General features: G+C 44.6%; 1 protein-coding gene across 2 annotated transcripts in view; it reads left to right on the forward strand.

The window, feature by feature from the left end:
- Positions 1-14,979, forward strand: part of mgat4b (alpha-1,3-mannosyl-glycoprotein 4-beta-N-acetylglucosaminyltransferase B) — a 29,356-nt gene extending 14,377 nt beyond the window's left edge. Inside the window, exons 2-16 of one of the 2 annotated variants that reach the window (XM_029513115.1) lie at positions 1,911-1,984; positions 2,729-2,908; positions 3,624-3,767; positions 3,994-4,127; positions 5,427-5,473; positions 5,780-5,893; positions 9,142-9,217; positions 9,629-9,743; positions 10,095-10,225; positions 10,828-10,935; positions 11,175-11,368; positions 11,710-11,788; positions 11,871-11,958; positions 13,302-13,414; positions 14,049-14,979. In XM_029513115.1, the coding sequence (XP_029368975.1) occupies positions 1,911-1,984; positions 2,729-2,908; positions 3,624-3,767; positions 3,994-4,127; positions 5,427-5,473; positions 5,780-5,893; positions 9,142-9,217; positions 9,629-9,743; positions 10,095-10,225; positions 10,828-10,935; positions 11,175-11,368; positions 11,710-11,788; positions 11,871-11,958; positions 13,302-13,414; positions 14,049-14,072 (1,621 nt within the window). In that variant the 3' untranslated portion in view covers positions 14,073-14,979. The remainder of the gene's footprint in view (positions 1-1,910; positions 1,985-2,728; positions 2,909-3,623; positions 3,768-3,993; positions 4,128-5,426; positions 5,474-5,779; positions 5,894-9,141; positions 9,218-9,628; positions 9,744-10,094; positions 10,226-10,827; positions 10,936-11,174; positions 11,369-11,709; positions 11,789-11,870; positions 11,959-13,301; positions 13,415-14,048) is intronic. The other variant, XM_029513114.1, reaches the window with a different exon arrangement.
- The last annotated feature ends 1,143 nt before the right edge of the window (positions 14,980-16,122 follow it).

Genomic DNA, 16,122 nt, shown 5'->3' on the forward strand with positions numbered 1-16,122 from the left:
ATAATTAATATTCATTTCATATACATTTTTAAATAAAGCTCTATTAAAACAGTCATTCCCAAAGTCTTTGCAGACCCCCCCCCCATTTACCGTGTGTATTGTTTCACTGTTGAGGAGATACAAATGAACTCCACCTAAATGCATTTTAACCTCATTTATATAAGTACTTAACGTGCGTATGTGCTTTCTATCGCTCGTGCTTAAAACAAAGTTTTAAAGTGCTAAATGATACAGTCGTATTTTAATTTCGTTATGAATCTGTCTTGGCTTCATAACTTTAGCAGGCAATTCATTATATGTATTATAGAATGGAACAGCCCAACACACACAGATCACACACCTTCTATCTTTATCTGATCAGTTCTGCTCATTCTTTGGAGCAGTAATGTGCGGTCTCATGGTCTCTGGGTCTCTGGGTGGACTGATATGTTTCCAGTTCATATGGTCCAGCAGCTTCCTGTCTGTTCGATAATCACTTCCTGTAGTGAGGTGAGGTGACATCACACACAAACCTTTTGTGTCATGTGACCCTGGTCGCTCTGCTAAAACCAGCTGCTGCCCTGAGATATCCTCACCTTCCCACAACCCCCCCAGGGAGCCATCACGGGGATGATGATCTGGTCCAGGGTACTTCCTGTTTACTGTGTCCTGCTGGTCTCTGAGGATGATCATCACATTGAAGAAGCACAGCTGAAGATTCTTCTTCTTCACTGATTGATTTCCTGTTGAGTGAGTTTTCAGTGGCCCGTTTAAAAAACACCTCCATGTTTACATGAATAAACAGTTTCTAGCAGCTTTTGTCACGTGATCAAAGACACTTCCTGTCTCCTGACGCCAAACGGACTGCAGAGACACTGTCAGGGTAACGGTAACACGTGAATGTGTCTTCCTCCAGTTCGGCCTCCTCCTCCAATCAACAGCTTTCACATTCAGTCTCATTAACTTTGTCATGTTTGTTTTACTAATGCTGTTATTTATGTTTATTTAACAGTAGTTTCCATGACAACAGAAAGACAAACCATCAAATATGTCTGAATTTGGGAATGTGATGTCAGGTCATTATTTTTCTTTCTTTGTTAAACACTTTATAAATAAATAAAGTGTGAGGAAATAGAAATAGATGACTTTGAAGTGTTGGCTGTAGGTGTGGTAGAAGAGGTCAGCTGGTTCAGGTCAAAGGTCACATCGTGGTCAACTGACCTGTTCCTGATCTGGTGTTAGATGTGCTGCGGTTGTCACGGTTTTAATTTTTATATTAATTACACAAAAATTTAAGAAACATGATCGCACCTTATTAATTACTGTGCTCAGTCTAATTACTGGAGACCACTCACTGAGCACAGATCAGTTGCCATGGTAACAGAGGGACCAGCCACAGATAGCTCTGACATCACAGGGCAGGAAGTGATGAAGTCCCTGTTCTGATCCTGGCCTGAGATCCGGACCAGGTTTTCATCCAGTGTGTGTGTGTGATAATGAGTCACAGTGTCTGGTTTTGGTTCATCTCAACACACTCAGCCAAACACAACTATTGACTAAAGGCTCAAATAAACACAATCAACTGCTCCACATATCGACTGAAACAAGAACCCAAACACACACACAGACACTTTCATGATGAAGTCATGGTGTTAGATGATACCATTTGGGTTAGAACAGAAGAGTGTGTGTGTGTGTGTGTGTGTGAATAACAGCAGTCACACACTCTGGTGTTAATGGATCGCTCTCTCTCTGAATGTAAATATCATGTTTAGACCAATCTCATGTGAATAAACCACATTTGCCCATGAGGCTTTGCTTCATGTACCGCGTCAGCATCTGTCTGCTGCCCTTCCTGGTCCAGTCTGACCTCTGACCTCGTCTGTCTGGTTTCTCTCTGTTTTAAACTTGCATTCATCTACCTATCAAAGGTCCAGGACTCCAGGCCAGTCACTGAGCCCCGCCCACCTACAGCTGGCATCCAACCCTGCTGGATTTAGTTTCTGTGAGTGTTTACCTGAAATCTGTATTTTTATTGGTCACTCAGGTCCTCACCTCTGATTGGCTGACTGGCCTGTTGCTCCTCGAGACAGAAGACAACACTGAGATGGTCAGATAAAACCCTTCAAAATAAAAGACTGGGGTTAGAGCTGGATGTTAGTTCGTCCACGGCTGGAATGGTTATATTTGGTGTTGTGTTGTTGATGAACTCACTCTGGGCTCTGGGACGATGTCATCCCCTTACTGCCGACTCAGCAGTTTGATTTCCTTCAATTGCTCTGAGTCAGCAGGTAAATACACAACTGCCTTCCTGTCAGGTGTCGGCTGTACATCCTGTTGGACGAGATGTGTGCGTGTGTGTGTGTCACTGCTGTTAGAGTTCCATCTTTTAGATGTTCTAAATATCTTTTAAATATCTTCTTCCCTGGTTAATATTTTATACTGCAGCTGCTTTGTAACTGGTGTAAATGATGAAACTACACATACAGGATCATAGTTCCATCCCTGTCTCTCCATCGGGGGACTCATTAGGGACTCAATTTGTAAGAGCCTTGACACACAGACAGACACACACACAGACACACAGACAGACGCACATGTTGCTGTGGCTGACGCAGGATTTAATTTTTCTCAACCTGTTAATGACGAACTGCTCCAGGTCTTCAGAGACTGGACCAGTCCCTCATCACTATGTAGACCTGATTCCTGAATGAATCCTGGTCTGGTGACCTCCTTGTCTTCTCCTTAGCGGATGTGGTGGACATCTACCAGAGGGAGTTCCTGGCATTGAGGGAGCGTCTCCACTCGGCTGAGCAGGAGAACCTGCGGCGCTCCAAAGAACTGAACCTGGTCCTGGAGGAGATCAAGAGGGCCATCGCAGAGAAACAGGCGCTCAGAGACATCAACCGAACCTGGAGCAGCCTCTCAGGTCCGTCCTCTCTGTCCTCTGTCCCGACTGGTCAAACTCATCTGATGAGGTCCAGATAGTCTGGACTGACCTGGACCTTGTATCGTGAAGCTGGATTAACATGTCTGGATCTCCTTTTGCTGTCAGCCTTCACTTATCCAGACATCTGTGATCTGGTTCAGTTATCAACCTGCTAACTGAACTCCAGGTTTTCCATCGAGATCAGTTCACATCAAAGGGGCGGGGCAGTTTGAACGTTACTTCACTTCCAACCTTAGAGGATCAAAGAGGACCGGAGAATTAGTCCATTTACCTGGTCCAGAAAATCAGACGGGTTAATTCGGTCCGGTTCTACAGCCCACATCAGTGATCTGGTCTGGGATTGGAGAGGCTGATTGGTCAGTAAACCTGCTGAGTCATCAGTCCTTAATTTAACCTGCTCCAGGGCAGGTTAGGCGTCCTGCAAAAGTTACCATGACAACATACCCCGATAGAAAGCAAACCAGTTTAATGAGACTGAAAACCCAGAATTAACCCGGAAGTTAGCTGGATAGGATGAAAGTCTGTCCTGGTCTGACCTGGTCCTGGTCTGTCCTGGTCCTGGTCTGACCTGGTCCTGGTCTGACCTAGTCCTTGTCCTGGTCTGGCCTGGTCCTGGCCTGGCCTGGTCCTGGTCTGACCTGGTCCTGTTCTTTCCTGGTCTGACCTGGTCCTGGTCTGTCCTGTCTTTCCCCAGAGGAGACCAGACTGAAGCTGTGGAATGTGACCAGCAGTAAAAACGTCCTTCAGCTGCCCTCCATCTTCCATCATCTTCCTCACCTGCTCAACCGGGAGGACAGCCTGCAGCCTGCCGTCCATCTGGGCCAGGGCCGGACTGGAGGTAGGATGGGGTCAGAGGTTGAAGCTCGAAGGTTGTTCTGTTCCAACTGACCGAAGTTATTCGGTGGGTTCTGTTTCTGGGTTCAGGATCAGGTCAGACAGGACGCTGTGACCTCTGACCTTTGATCCCCCTCACTGTTGTGTCTCCTGTCAAACCAGCAGTCCACCTAAAGTCTTCTGTCTTTCTGTGTGTCTCTGTGTCTGTCTGTGTGTGTGTCTGTGTGTAGTCTCCATAGTGATGGGTGTCCCCAGTGTGAAGAGGGAGGTCCACTCATACCTGACGGATACACTCAGCTCTCTGATGTCAGAGCTCAGCGCTGCTGAGAAGGACGACTGTGTCATCGTCGTCCTCATTGCAGAGGTCAGTGTGTTTGTGTGTGGCCTTCATGTCACTGCAGCTCTGTTATTCAAGCTCTCAACGTTTATTTCACCAACAGCAGCTTCATGATCAGCCATAACATTGTGAGCAGAGATTAACTGGTTACCATGGATACCATTAGGCCCTAGACCACATGACACAGGTGGTTGACGTTCTGGCAGTCGGTTCTCTTTCCTCTTCTAGATCCGAAGACTTTTATTTTTCTCCCCAGTTGATTTTCCTGTTCCTGCTCTTCCTCTTCCTCCTGGGGAGTTCCAACTGGGAATTTTATTGTGAAGGAGCTTCAGGAAGCGGTGGCGTTTAATTAGATTTAAAGAATAAAACCCAGGCTGTATCTGAAACCACCAGCTCCTCCCTCCTCACCAAAGGGAGATAAATGAAATGGACTATGTAGTGAGCTCATTCACAAAATGAACGATTGCTTTCGAACACTACTCTTGGGACCATTAATTGCGTCATCGCTGTCGCACAATTAAAACGTAGCCAACTCGGCTAAAGACAGAAACAAAAAAGTTTCTGTATTTTGTTCAAAGCCTTTGATAATCTTGCACTGCGCTATAATTTTTATTCTCGTATTTGCTCTTTCATTATATTTTTATTTTTATTCTCTTGGCTCTTAGGTAACAGCTTTTAATTGTAATTGAACGTTACTTGAATGTCTGATTCTTCTGTGTTTTGCACGATGTTAATGCTGTTTACATTCATGTAAACAGTACAATTGACTTTTGAAATGTGCTATAAAATAAACTATTCTGTTCTGCTGCAATCGCCATTTTTGCCGCGAGTGCAATGCATCATGGGATATCTTGCTTGGCTTGTGACAGGTTAGTGACCATCAGCTATTCAGTACTTTTCACAATGCATCGTGGGATACTTTGAATGCACTATGTTTTGTCGCAAAACATTCAGACGCTTCTACAAAACAAGCTCACAATATAGTGCACTATGTAGCTATTAGGGGGTGGTTTCAGACACATGACCCCAAAAAGGAGTCACATGACCAGCCTGAGTCTGCTCCTCGCTCTGACCATATGAGGCACATTCGCTCCGAGCTCTCGAAGCTCCGCCTGGCTGGCACCTCCATGTCACCAAAAAAAACAAACCTCCCTCAGTCAGAAACATGACCCCATGACGGCCACAGGCGTCATCGATTGTTCAAGTTATTGCTGATGTTTGAGTGGTAACAAGTGTGTGTGTGTGCGTGTATGTTTTTTATATTTTTATCTAACTTTTGTATGAAACTAAATATAAGACTAATATTATCTGTGTGTGTGTGTCCAGGCTGACCAGCAATATGCCAGCAGCGTAGCAGACAACCTAAAGAGCCTGTAAGTCCTCCTGCATGATGGGATGCTGTTTCTTTGGCAACAAACACAGGGGCTGGGGGGCATGACACTTCCTCCCTCCATGTGTGTCATTAATTCATCATGCATCAACTTCCTGTGTTTGACTACAGCCTTTTAACAATACACACACACACACGCCTTTCCTTTCCACTTCCACCACTCTTTTCCTCATGTCTCGTTCCTTCTTCCTTTCTTTCTCACACTGCTGTTTGTGAAAACAGGTAGAAATCAGATAGTGATGTCACAACAGTGTCAGAGTGATGTCACCATCTGTTTCCTGTCCTTCAGTTTTCCTGCAGAGATCCAGTCTGGTCTCTTGGAGGTCATCTCGCCATCTGTCCACTTCTACCCCGACTTCTCCAGACTCAGGGAGTCGTTTGGAGACCCCAAGGAGAGAGTCAGGTCAGGTTGTGTTCATGTTTGTGTTTTATCTCAACTTGTGTCAATCCAAACAGTAAACAAGTAAAGACAGTCCTTTTCAAAGTTTCTCTTCACTGATTGTTTATCATCGTTACACACCAACACATTCACACACATACACGTACACCCACTCCCAGACACACAGTATTTATGTTTCACCTTGTGTGTGTCTGTGTGTGTCAATTATTAACTACAACAATGAGGAAACGTGTCTGTGTGTGCGCACTCAAGCTTCAGAGCCTCAAGAATCAGCCATGAGAGGCAGACAGATGCACACACTCAGGATTATTCTTCAGATTGAGCTGACATAATTTCTGTTAATAGACTGTTGCTCCACCCCGTGGTCCTGTTCCCATGGTAACAGGAATGGTGGGAATCAGGGAAGGTGATGGAAACAAGGGGAGGAGCTAAGAAAAGAAGGACAAAGGAATGAAAGAAGCAAGGATGGAGGAGAATGTGACTCTAAAAGGAAACTGGACTTCTCTGTCCAACAGTGCGGCTGTCTCCATGGTAACCGACCCTGCCCGTCCCTCACCCTCTCTGTGACTGATTTTGAAAGTGCAGCTTCCTGTTATCCTTGTATTTGGATGAAGAAGCAGCTGATTGTGTTGGTTGTTGTGGAGACGGGGCCGACTGAGTGTTAACTTCACTGTCCTGCGATAAAATAGTTCTCCAGGATCCACCGAGGGGCAATAAAACAGAAAGAGCCTGTGTAGTTGGGGAGAGGGGGCAGCATGTGCTTATCACATGCTCCACAAACCTTAAATCCACCATCTGATACTGAGGCCTCTCTTTGAGGGGTCAGAGGTCTGGAGGGAGTCAGCTGATGTTTGAACCAATCAACTCAAAGCTTCTTTCATTGAAAACAAAAGAAGAAAATGTGGCATCACAAAGATTAAAGATAAAATAAATGAAGAAGTCAAATATGAATTCAAAGAGAAATTGCTGTGGATGAGAAGACCGCCATGGCGCAGCTGCTACAGGAAGTTACATCATTTAATAACAGGAAGTCACTCCAGCTACAAGACACTAAAACAGAGTAAATGGTCAGTGGTCATCCTCCAGCAGTTCATTGTGACTTCATCATCACATTCTGTTGCTAAGCGACACCTGATGTTCGCAATGATGGCCTCAAGAGAGCTGTGTTCAACAATTTGTTGAGTTTTCATAACTGTGACAACAGAGACCAGGGGGGTATTCCAGGTATCCAGTTCCAGAACAGCTGATCTGAGTTGGTTCACTTTGAGTTGTGTGCGTGCACAACCTCTATAAAAAGCCATCATCAATGGAGCCCCGATACCACGAGTCACCATGACAACCGAGAAAAAAAGATCCAGTTACTTCACCCTGATGGAGGTGGAGGTCTGAATTCAGGCCGATGGAGAGGATGAACATGTTTCACTGTAAATGTAACACCGCTGCAGCAGGAGAAGAAATTACTACTTGAGTCAACGTGTAAGTTTGGATGGACTCTTCCATTGATTTTACATTTAACTGTCAGAGATCGTAGCTTATAGTTATAAATGGGAATAAAATTGGATTTTCATTTAGGTGCAGTCCATCAGGGGAGAAGTGAAATATAAAAACACCATTCAAAAAGGTAAGGGATGCTGGGCTATGATCGTACCTCACTTTGATTTTAATGACTTTTCTTTTTATTGACTTAAGCTATTAAAACAAAGTATTATTTTAAACCCCTGACAAAATGTTAACATCATCTCATTTAATAGCCCACAGAGTAGATGAACACATCGTACAATGTTTACCCATTTTTATTGAAGTAATTCAAAAAGTGACGATGTGTACATGAACAAAATAAAATCTGATTTAAAAAAAGAGATTAACATTTGAATTCTGCAACAGAAAGAAGGCAGAGGCCCAAAAAACGAGTGGAGCCGGTACCACCACCTCTGACAGGCTGAGGAGCTGAGGTCACCCCGGGGTCACCCCCCAGGACACAAGTGCCTACATCAGATGTGAGGAGACACTTGGGTCTTTTGAAAAAATAAAACATACATATATACACCTCCGCCCCCCAACAGTTGTGGATGGTGTTATCTGCCTCTTTCAGCCTCCGAATGAAACTATTGAACACCCGGCAGCTGTAAGTATTCTGAAACATCACAGGAGGAAGATGATGAAGAAGAAACGCTGTCTGCTGCCACAGGGAGAGCAGCAGAATGTAAATCATTTAAAATAATAGAATATATCATTTCTAAATCCTGTTGACTTCCTCTTTGATGTTTCTTACAGGTTTGTGTCCCGGAACACTCCCATCGCTGGGAACAGCCAGTTCTTTTTTCACAGCTCTACACAGTGTTGCCTTTCAAAAGTGCTCTGCATAACTGATGTAAAGAAAACTACCGTTTGCAGGAAAAAAAAACAAAAAACTTTGATCTGAGTGCACGTACACGGTGTGTGAGGTTGGTGATGTGTGGCTGGAGAATGTTATTGAGATAAATGACAGATACTCCTCTGGAAACACCAGGTCATCTAATCTCTCACCACGTAAAGCATTTCCAATTACTTGGCCTTCGATATCGGATTGGGAATGAATGGACGATCCATGTCCAACAGCTGTCTTTGTGTGGGAGGAGACAGGCAGAAACTCGGTTTTTCTTAAAGAAAACCTGCCAGCGATCAGGTTCTGTTCACAGAGTCTGTTACCATGGTGACTGACTGAGTTTCAACACCCCTCTTTCTGGAACCGATAACTCAGTTCCCCTCATCTCAGGGTGAACATACTCCGAGTTTTCACATGACCCGCTTTCAAAAACTCCTCTGGTGGTGGCAAGGAAGAACTTTAACAAGGGAGGAAACCTGTGGAGCAAAACCTGAGCTAAGACATGACAAAGTGGAAATTTATCGACTCAATGAGACAAAGACAAAGAGCATCATGTGACAGCAAGAGAAATAAAGATGAAAACAAGAAGTAACAGGCACATAGAAGAAGGTCAGGGAGAATCTGACCTGTGACATCACAGTGATGCCTGGCAGACAGGACCTGGGGCATAGAGACACACTGTCACACACTGAGGCGGAACAACAACAACAACAACACAACAATTTGAACTGAAGGAAGCCGAAATATAAACAGATTAAGAGGATGGTGTGTGTTTATAATGATATAGTTAGCATAACAGTCCCGCATGCTCGCTCTTCCTCTTTCTCCTTCTTCTTCTCCTCCTCCTCTTCCTCCCCCCCTCCTACTTCTCTTTCCTCTTCCTCAGGTGGAGGACGAAGCAGAACCTGGACTACTGTTTCCTGATGATGTACGCTCAGTCTAAAGGAACTTACTACGTCCAGGTAGGAAGGACGACGCTGAGCGGGCACTTGGCGCTTCATGAGCAGGAAGTCTAGCTGCAAGTTCTATTTCATCTGTTTGACTCTTAATATCTGAGTCTGATTTAAAGGACTCACTGTTCACAGAGGGAACATTGTCCACAGGTTTCCTCCAGATTTCCTTTATTTTTCCTCCATGTTTCCTCTACGTTTTCTCAATGTTTCCAACTCACAGAGCTTCAGTTGATCATGTGACAGGATGAAACGTCTCTCAGATCAGATCAGTGATTGGTTGATTTTTTGAAGTTGCCAGCTTGCAGTAACAGAGGCCACAGCCCTCAGATATGTTGTCCCATAGTAGTTTCAGGTTCTTCAGCCAAGAGTCCAGGTCCAGGTTTGCAGACTTTACCTGCTCTCTCTCTCCCTCTGTCTCAGCTGGAGGACGACATTGTCGCTCGGCCAAACTACTTCACCACCATGAAGAACTTTGCATTGCAGCAGCCGTCGGAGGACTGGATGATCCTGGAGTTCTCTCAGCTCGGCTTCATCGGTGAGTTTCTGCTGGAGGTCAAACTGAAACAGGAGAAGAAGAGATAAGATTAAAGCTAGAAGGTATCAGAGTGGGTGGAGCCTGAAACGCAGGTAAGCAGACCTTTGAGATGATGTTGGGCTGGCACGGTGAGTCTGTGAGGAGCTGCAGACAGGAAGGGGATCTGATGAGTCTGTTTAGTTTAGTGGTGGATTAAATCGGACTCAGGTCCTGTGAAGAACAATCACAGCCCTCAGTCCTGATCCAATCAGCACAAGATGCCATGTAAAGCATGTGGGACCAGTTCTGAGGGTCTAAAAAGATCTAGGTTTCAGGTCTGAAGCAGGACTGAGGTCTCCTCTTCTTTGACAGGAAAGATGTTCAAGTCGCTGGATCTGTCACTCATCGTCGAGTTCATGCTGATGTTCTACAAAGACAAGCCCATTGATTGGCTGCTGGACCACATCATGTGGGTGAAGGTCTGCAACCCGGAGAAGGATGCAGTGAGTCGAGACACATGAAGGCACAGCCTGTGAACTTTTCATATTCCCTGAAAATCCTGAAAAAAAAAAGTTTTTAAGACTTTTTTCCCTAATGATTTTTGTCTGAAACTTTAAGAATCACTTAAAGTCTGAAACAAAACACCTTAACACCAAAAGTCACTTAAAAGAACTCTAAAGGTTAATTTGGCTGTCTGAAGAAACAAGTTGGCGAAATTGAAGCTGAAACAAAAAAACAGAAGTAAGAATAAAAATAAACTACCTGACTCTTATCTCAATAAACACCTGAAGCTTTCTCCTTAAGTATAACACTTAAGGTGTTATTTGTACTTAGCTGAGGGAGCGAGGAAGAATGAAAAAGTAAAAGCTGGCTGTTTCTCAGAATTTACTGCAGAAGTTGACACCTTACAGCAGTAACAGCCATTCGTCTCGTCTTCAAAGCTCAGTGGTTCTGAGGGAATCAGCGAATCAGTGACAGGAGACAGTATGACATCACAAGATCAGTTAGTTTTGTCCTGCTGTTTCAGATCTGTTGTTCACTACACTTTTTCATTGTTTGTGTATTGTTGTGTTAAAGCAGCAGAACTCATGTTTGTTTCCATCAGAAACACTGTGACCGGCAGAAAGCCAATCTGAGGATCCGCTTCAAGCCGTCTCTGTTCCAACACGTCGGGACGCACTCGTCCCTTGCCGGAAAAATCCAGAAGCTCAAGGTGACGCCGAAAACTCTTTCCAAACCCATCTTCATTTTTACTTACATTTTTCATCATGAAATAAAAAAATCTGTCTGGAGACTCAATTTGAACTGTATCAGGTTTCATTCCTGACCAGATCCGGCTCTGCGTCTGGTCTGGATCAGTGTAGTCATTGGGGGGTGGGGCAGTGAGACCCGTGTGGTCAGTGATGTCATTGTTGTCATTCAGGAAACAAACAATTAAACCTTTTTTTCCAGGACAAGGACTTTGGAAAACAGACGCTTCATAAAGGTCACGCCAACCCGCTGGCGGAGGTGACAACCAGCCTGAAGACTTACCAGCACTTCACTCTGGAGAAGGCCTACCTTGGGGAAGACTTCTTCTGGGCCTTCACCCCCGTGGCGGGGGACTTTATCCGGATACGATTCTTCACACCCGTCCGCATTGAGAGGTTGGCACCAGGGACCTATAGGGACAAAGGTTGAAGGTTATGAAGCGCTACAGGGTGGGAGGTGTACCAGGAGATCCAGGATGAAACTGGGGTCACTCTGGGTTTTACCTAACAGGCACATCAGACCAGAAGAGACCAGTTCTAGAGCTCTAAAGGTTCAAAAAGCCTAAAGGTAATAAAGGTTTCACAGAAACCACCGAGGGGTTAGAGGGTCTGATCATCAGGTCCAGGGTCAGGGATCTGTAATCGGGTACCATGTCAGACCTGTAGACCAGTGGGAGTATGGACTGTGGTCCAGGTCAAAACCTGAACCTGAACCGTTACTGGTTTGTGTGTTTCAGGTTTTTCTTTCGGAGTGGAAACATCGAACATCCTGGAGACAAACTTTTCAACACATCGGTGGAAGTTCTGCCATTTGATGTGAGTCCTATAGCAGACCTTTAAACCTTCAGACCACGTGGACCTTTAAACCTTCAGACCACAACTGTCTGTGTTGTTGCAGAATATTCAGGCAGACAAAGAGGCGCTGACTGAGGGGAGGGACAAAACTCCGAAGTATCAGCGGACGGAGGATGGATTCATCAGAATAGGTGACACACTTTTGGTTAACTATAGACAATAACAAAAACAAAAAAAATAATAACAACGTTATCTCACTGCTGTTCACACGTAGCTGGTGTGTCTGTGTGAAGTTATTCAGGACTACATTCCTCTGTCTTTGTTCTGCTGCACTGAGGCATCATGGGAGTATGTGGGCTGATCATTTACTGACATCATTCCCAGATCCTGAACCACAACTAGATGAATTAAAGAATCAGCTGAAAAGAGTGAAAGACGAAATGAGACACAGAGAAAAAAGGATCACATCACACCTGAACAGGAAGTGAGAGATAAACATGCTGGGTTTGTTTTTAAAGTTGTTTTTGGCTTTTTGTGCCGTTATTTTGAGCAGTCGTTGGTGGAGATCCTGGACCAGAACTGAACCCAGGACACTGTGATACCTCTGCACGTGCACCAACCGATCAACCACCGTGCCGCTGAAAACGCTCTTGAACGTCAACATTTGTGTTCACTGATGTCAGGAAATATTAGAATATCTTAAAATTCTGAGTGTGATTTTCACAGTTAATTACAAATTAAATCTGACTTCATATCTGAAAGTTTCTGTTTGAAAAATGATGAAAGAGCAGAAATTGTAAGGATGCTGCAGTTTGTGGAGATGCAGCTGTAGTTGTGGGTCAGCGATGAGAACAGATTTGTGCTGATTGTGTTTCCTCCTGTCAGTCGCACATGTAGCAGGATATTGACTGAGAGCCATAATCCCCAAAATAACAGCAGATAATACACTGAGATAAACAATAACACACACACACAGATGAAGCTCTTTGTTGGTATTACACTCACACTCGTACCTGGAAGCTTCACAGCCGACGCTGTAATCCCACTAAATAAATCCTCCCAGGGATTATTGCTCTGTTGGGGAGCAGTTACACAAAACACAGAGTCATACACAAACACAACAGGAACACAAAGACAGCGGACAGGAAAACACGGAGACTGTGGGTCAGTTAATGGGCCGAAAATCTTTCAATTACTGGAGCTAAAAATGAAAATAATGAAAGCAAAAACATCGAAGCTCAGAGGTTTAATCTTCTTGAAAGCATGAATCGTGTGATTCAAATGTGATTTTGTTGGTCCCAAAAAACTGGAAACTTAAAGGTCTACAGTTTACCCTTTCTGAATGAGCCAATAAAAACAGAGCCGGTGAACCCAACAGGGTTGGCTCCAGGTGGGCAGAGCTCAGCGTGTTGTTTTGGTAATCTGGTCCTGTCCTGCAGAGTTCTCCTTCAGTCCCCGATATGGTTTTGTGAAAATCAAAGGTGGACTTCAGGTTTTCTGAGTCATTGATCTCATTGATTTCTTCTTCTTCCAGGAATGTTCCAGAACGGGATTGCAGAGGGGGAGGTGGACCCCACATTTGGGCCGCTGGAGGCCATGCGTCTCTCTGTGATGACGGACTCTCCGGTCTGGGTGATCCTCAGTGAGGTGAGACAGGGAACCCTGGAGTCCCCGAGGAGTGTTTTCTAGGTTGGAAATAGGTTTTGGACGTTTGAAAGTTCCAAGCGGTTACAGAGAACCCAAAGCTCTTTGGAGTGTTCAGGTTCTGGACAGTTGTTCCTTCAGTTCTGGTTTGCTGTCATTTTTTTCGAGAATACAAAGACTCTGTTTCTTCGTCTCACTGAAGACTTGTGGACTCCAGACCTGGCCAGGTTTTAGGGGTCTCAGGTTGTAGTCCAGTTTAGGATCCTTTGTTTTGAGTTTTGGTGATCCTGGTTTTCCTTTTTTTATTTTTTTTACCACTGACTAACAAAGGAGGACTGTGGTCTGTGCATGAACTCCAGACCTCTGACCCAGTTTTTGAAGTTTCATTGCTTCAATAATCAATAAGTTGTTCCTTTTAAATGAATCAAGGATGAAATAAAAATAGAGGAAGATGAAGGAAAAATACAAACATTCAATTCATAGAAAGTATCAACAGGTCAAAGGTCATCAGTGAGTGAGGTGATGTCATGTTTTATTTGCAGCTTTAATGATGGTGTTTTAATGTGACTAATATTGAATTTGTTACATTTTGGAGTAATATTTGAATTTCTTGGGGTACGTTCGTTTCCTGTCTCAGATCTTCATAAAGAAGGCAGAATGAGGCTCCGCCCCTTCAGTGACACCTCAGCACCTCATGGCGGCGGTCGGTTGGCCAAGGACCAGAGGCTTTTCAGGCTCCGTCCTGCTGCAGTCCTGCTTGCCATATCCCAACATGGCACCACAGCACCGCCGTCTGGCCGGACCAGAGACTGATCGCTGAAGCAGACAGGATGAAGAGGACTGCAGAGGCTGCCTCCTGATGAAGATCTATATTTATGTACATACAATAATGATATAAACATGGGGGGGGTCAGCCCTGCCCAGTCCAGACCCAGTACACATGTATATTATATGAACCTGGTTCACATGTCAGAAATTTGCCTTAAATACCAAGACCAGGTCAGACTAGCTCTGCAATGAAATTGTAGCGACCACCCAGATCTGGATCCTCAGACCCCAAGACCTTTAGACTCCTACTCTGATGTCCTCTATTCAGGTCTCAGTCTTCTGGTCTCTTGAACTCTAAGTGACTGGATTTAGTTCTTTGTCCTAGACTTTGGACTGAGACATAATGACAGTAACAGGTACTGGAGCCACATTATCTCCTGAAGGTCCCCGGGTCCCATCAGGGTGTCAAAGTTGGGTACAAAAACAGAGTCAGGCCCCACCAGGTTTGTTCCATTAAACTGTTATGGCCCCAGTGAGGCCCCTGTGTGACCCTGAGGTTGTTGACCCACTCTCCCTGTGATATTTCTTTTGGACCCCCTCTGGGTTTCCACAGTAGGTCAACGCCCCCCGCCCCAAAATCTGGTCCTCAGTGATTCTTGTGGACTGGATCTGGTCGAGTTTTTCAGTGACCCAGTTTCTTCAGGAAACGTAATTTTTCTTTGTAAGATGCACTGGATGAATGTTGGGATGTGACTATAACCTGGTGTTTGTCTTTTCTATCCTTTAAATAAACTATTTAAATCAGACGTCTCTCTGATCTGTGAATTGTAATAAAGACAGAACTCTAAACGAAGTCTGGCTCTGATGTGAATTTCCAACTCTTGAGGGTTTTGGATGTTGGCAGATTTCAGGAAGTGTCATCAGGCTATGTCAAAACAGCTGACGAAACACCGGGATCATGGGATTGAGACCGATGGAGGACAGAGCTGCGAAGATGAATTCGTTTTGATTTGTAATGGTCAGTGAAGTACAGGTGACATTTTACTGTGATCTTCACCTTTACAACAAAAGTCTCAGACTGTGGCCAACATGCAGTGAGTTTTTACTACAAAAAAGTTATGTCATTTTATGTTTTCTGTAGGTCTGAATGTGAGTGTGAGTGGTTGTTGGTCTCTGTCTGTCTTTGTGTGTTGGCCCTGTGATGGACTGGCGACCCGTCCAGGGTGACCTCGCCTTTTGCCCGGAATATTGGCTTGAGACTTGGAAACGGAAAATTGGTAGAAGGTGGATGGATGCCATACATGTGCTCAGCAGCTCATGTATGATATGAGCTGTTAGTTCCGCTCCCCACAACAAGGAGGTCCTAGTTCGATTCCCAGCCTGGGGCCCAAACGTCCTGTTTGGGTTCATTGGTGACTCTAAACTGTCCGTAGGTCTGAGTGGTTGTTGGTCTGTCCAGGGTGAGCTGGGATTGGCTCCAGAACCCCCCGTGACCCGGAAACAGATCAGAGGTAGACGATGGAGGAATGAATGTCATATTCACAATGTGGGGACATGAGAGGCCACTGGATCAGTCTGGGAGGGTCGCCAATCTGTTTCTACAGTGATGTGACTCAAGAGATTTTCCTCTGGTGGACAGTTAAATGAAGGTGAGTCTGTAGATCTGATGTGAATCAAAGAACCACAGGTTTAATAAATTAAATCAAACCTAGACAGTTCTCAGAAACTACACTGATTCCCTCTGAAATGTAGAGAGTCAGTTACTCAAGTATTGAGAAAATTCAAAAACCAAACAGCAGTTTAGTGAAGATTTGAATGATAATCAGATAATTGGAGACAGTGCAGCTGATTGTTCACACTCACATGGATCAACATCACATGACCCTCACTCACATAACGAACACTTTTTTCTTTGTTTGGGACTATTTTTAGCAGCGGAATGA

The sequence above is a fragment of the Echeneis naucrates genome, chromosome 10 (genome assembly GCF_900963305.1).
Source record: "Echeneis naucrates chromosome 10, fEcheNa1.1, whole genome shotgun sequence".
Classification (NCBI taxonomy): Eukaryota; Metazoa; Chordata; class Actinopteri; order Carangiformes; family Echeneidae; genus Echeneis; species Echeneis naucrates.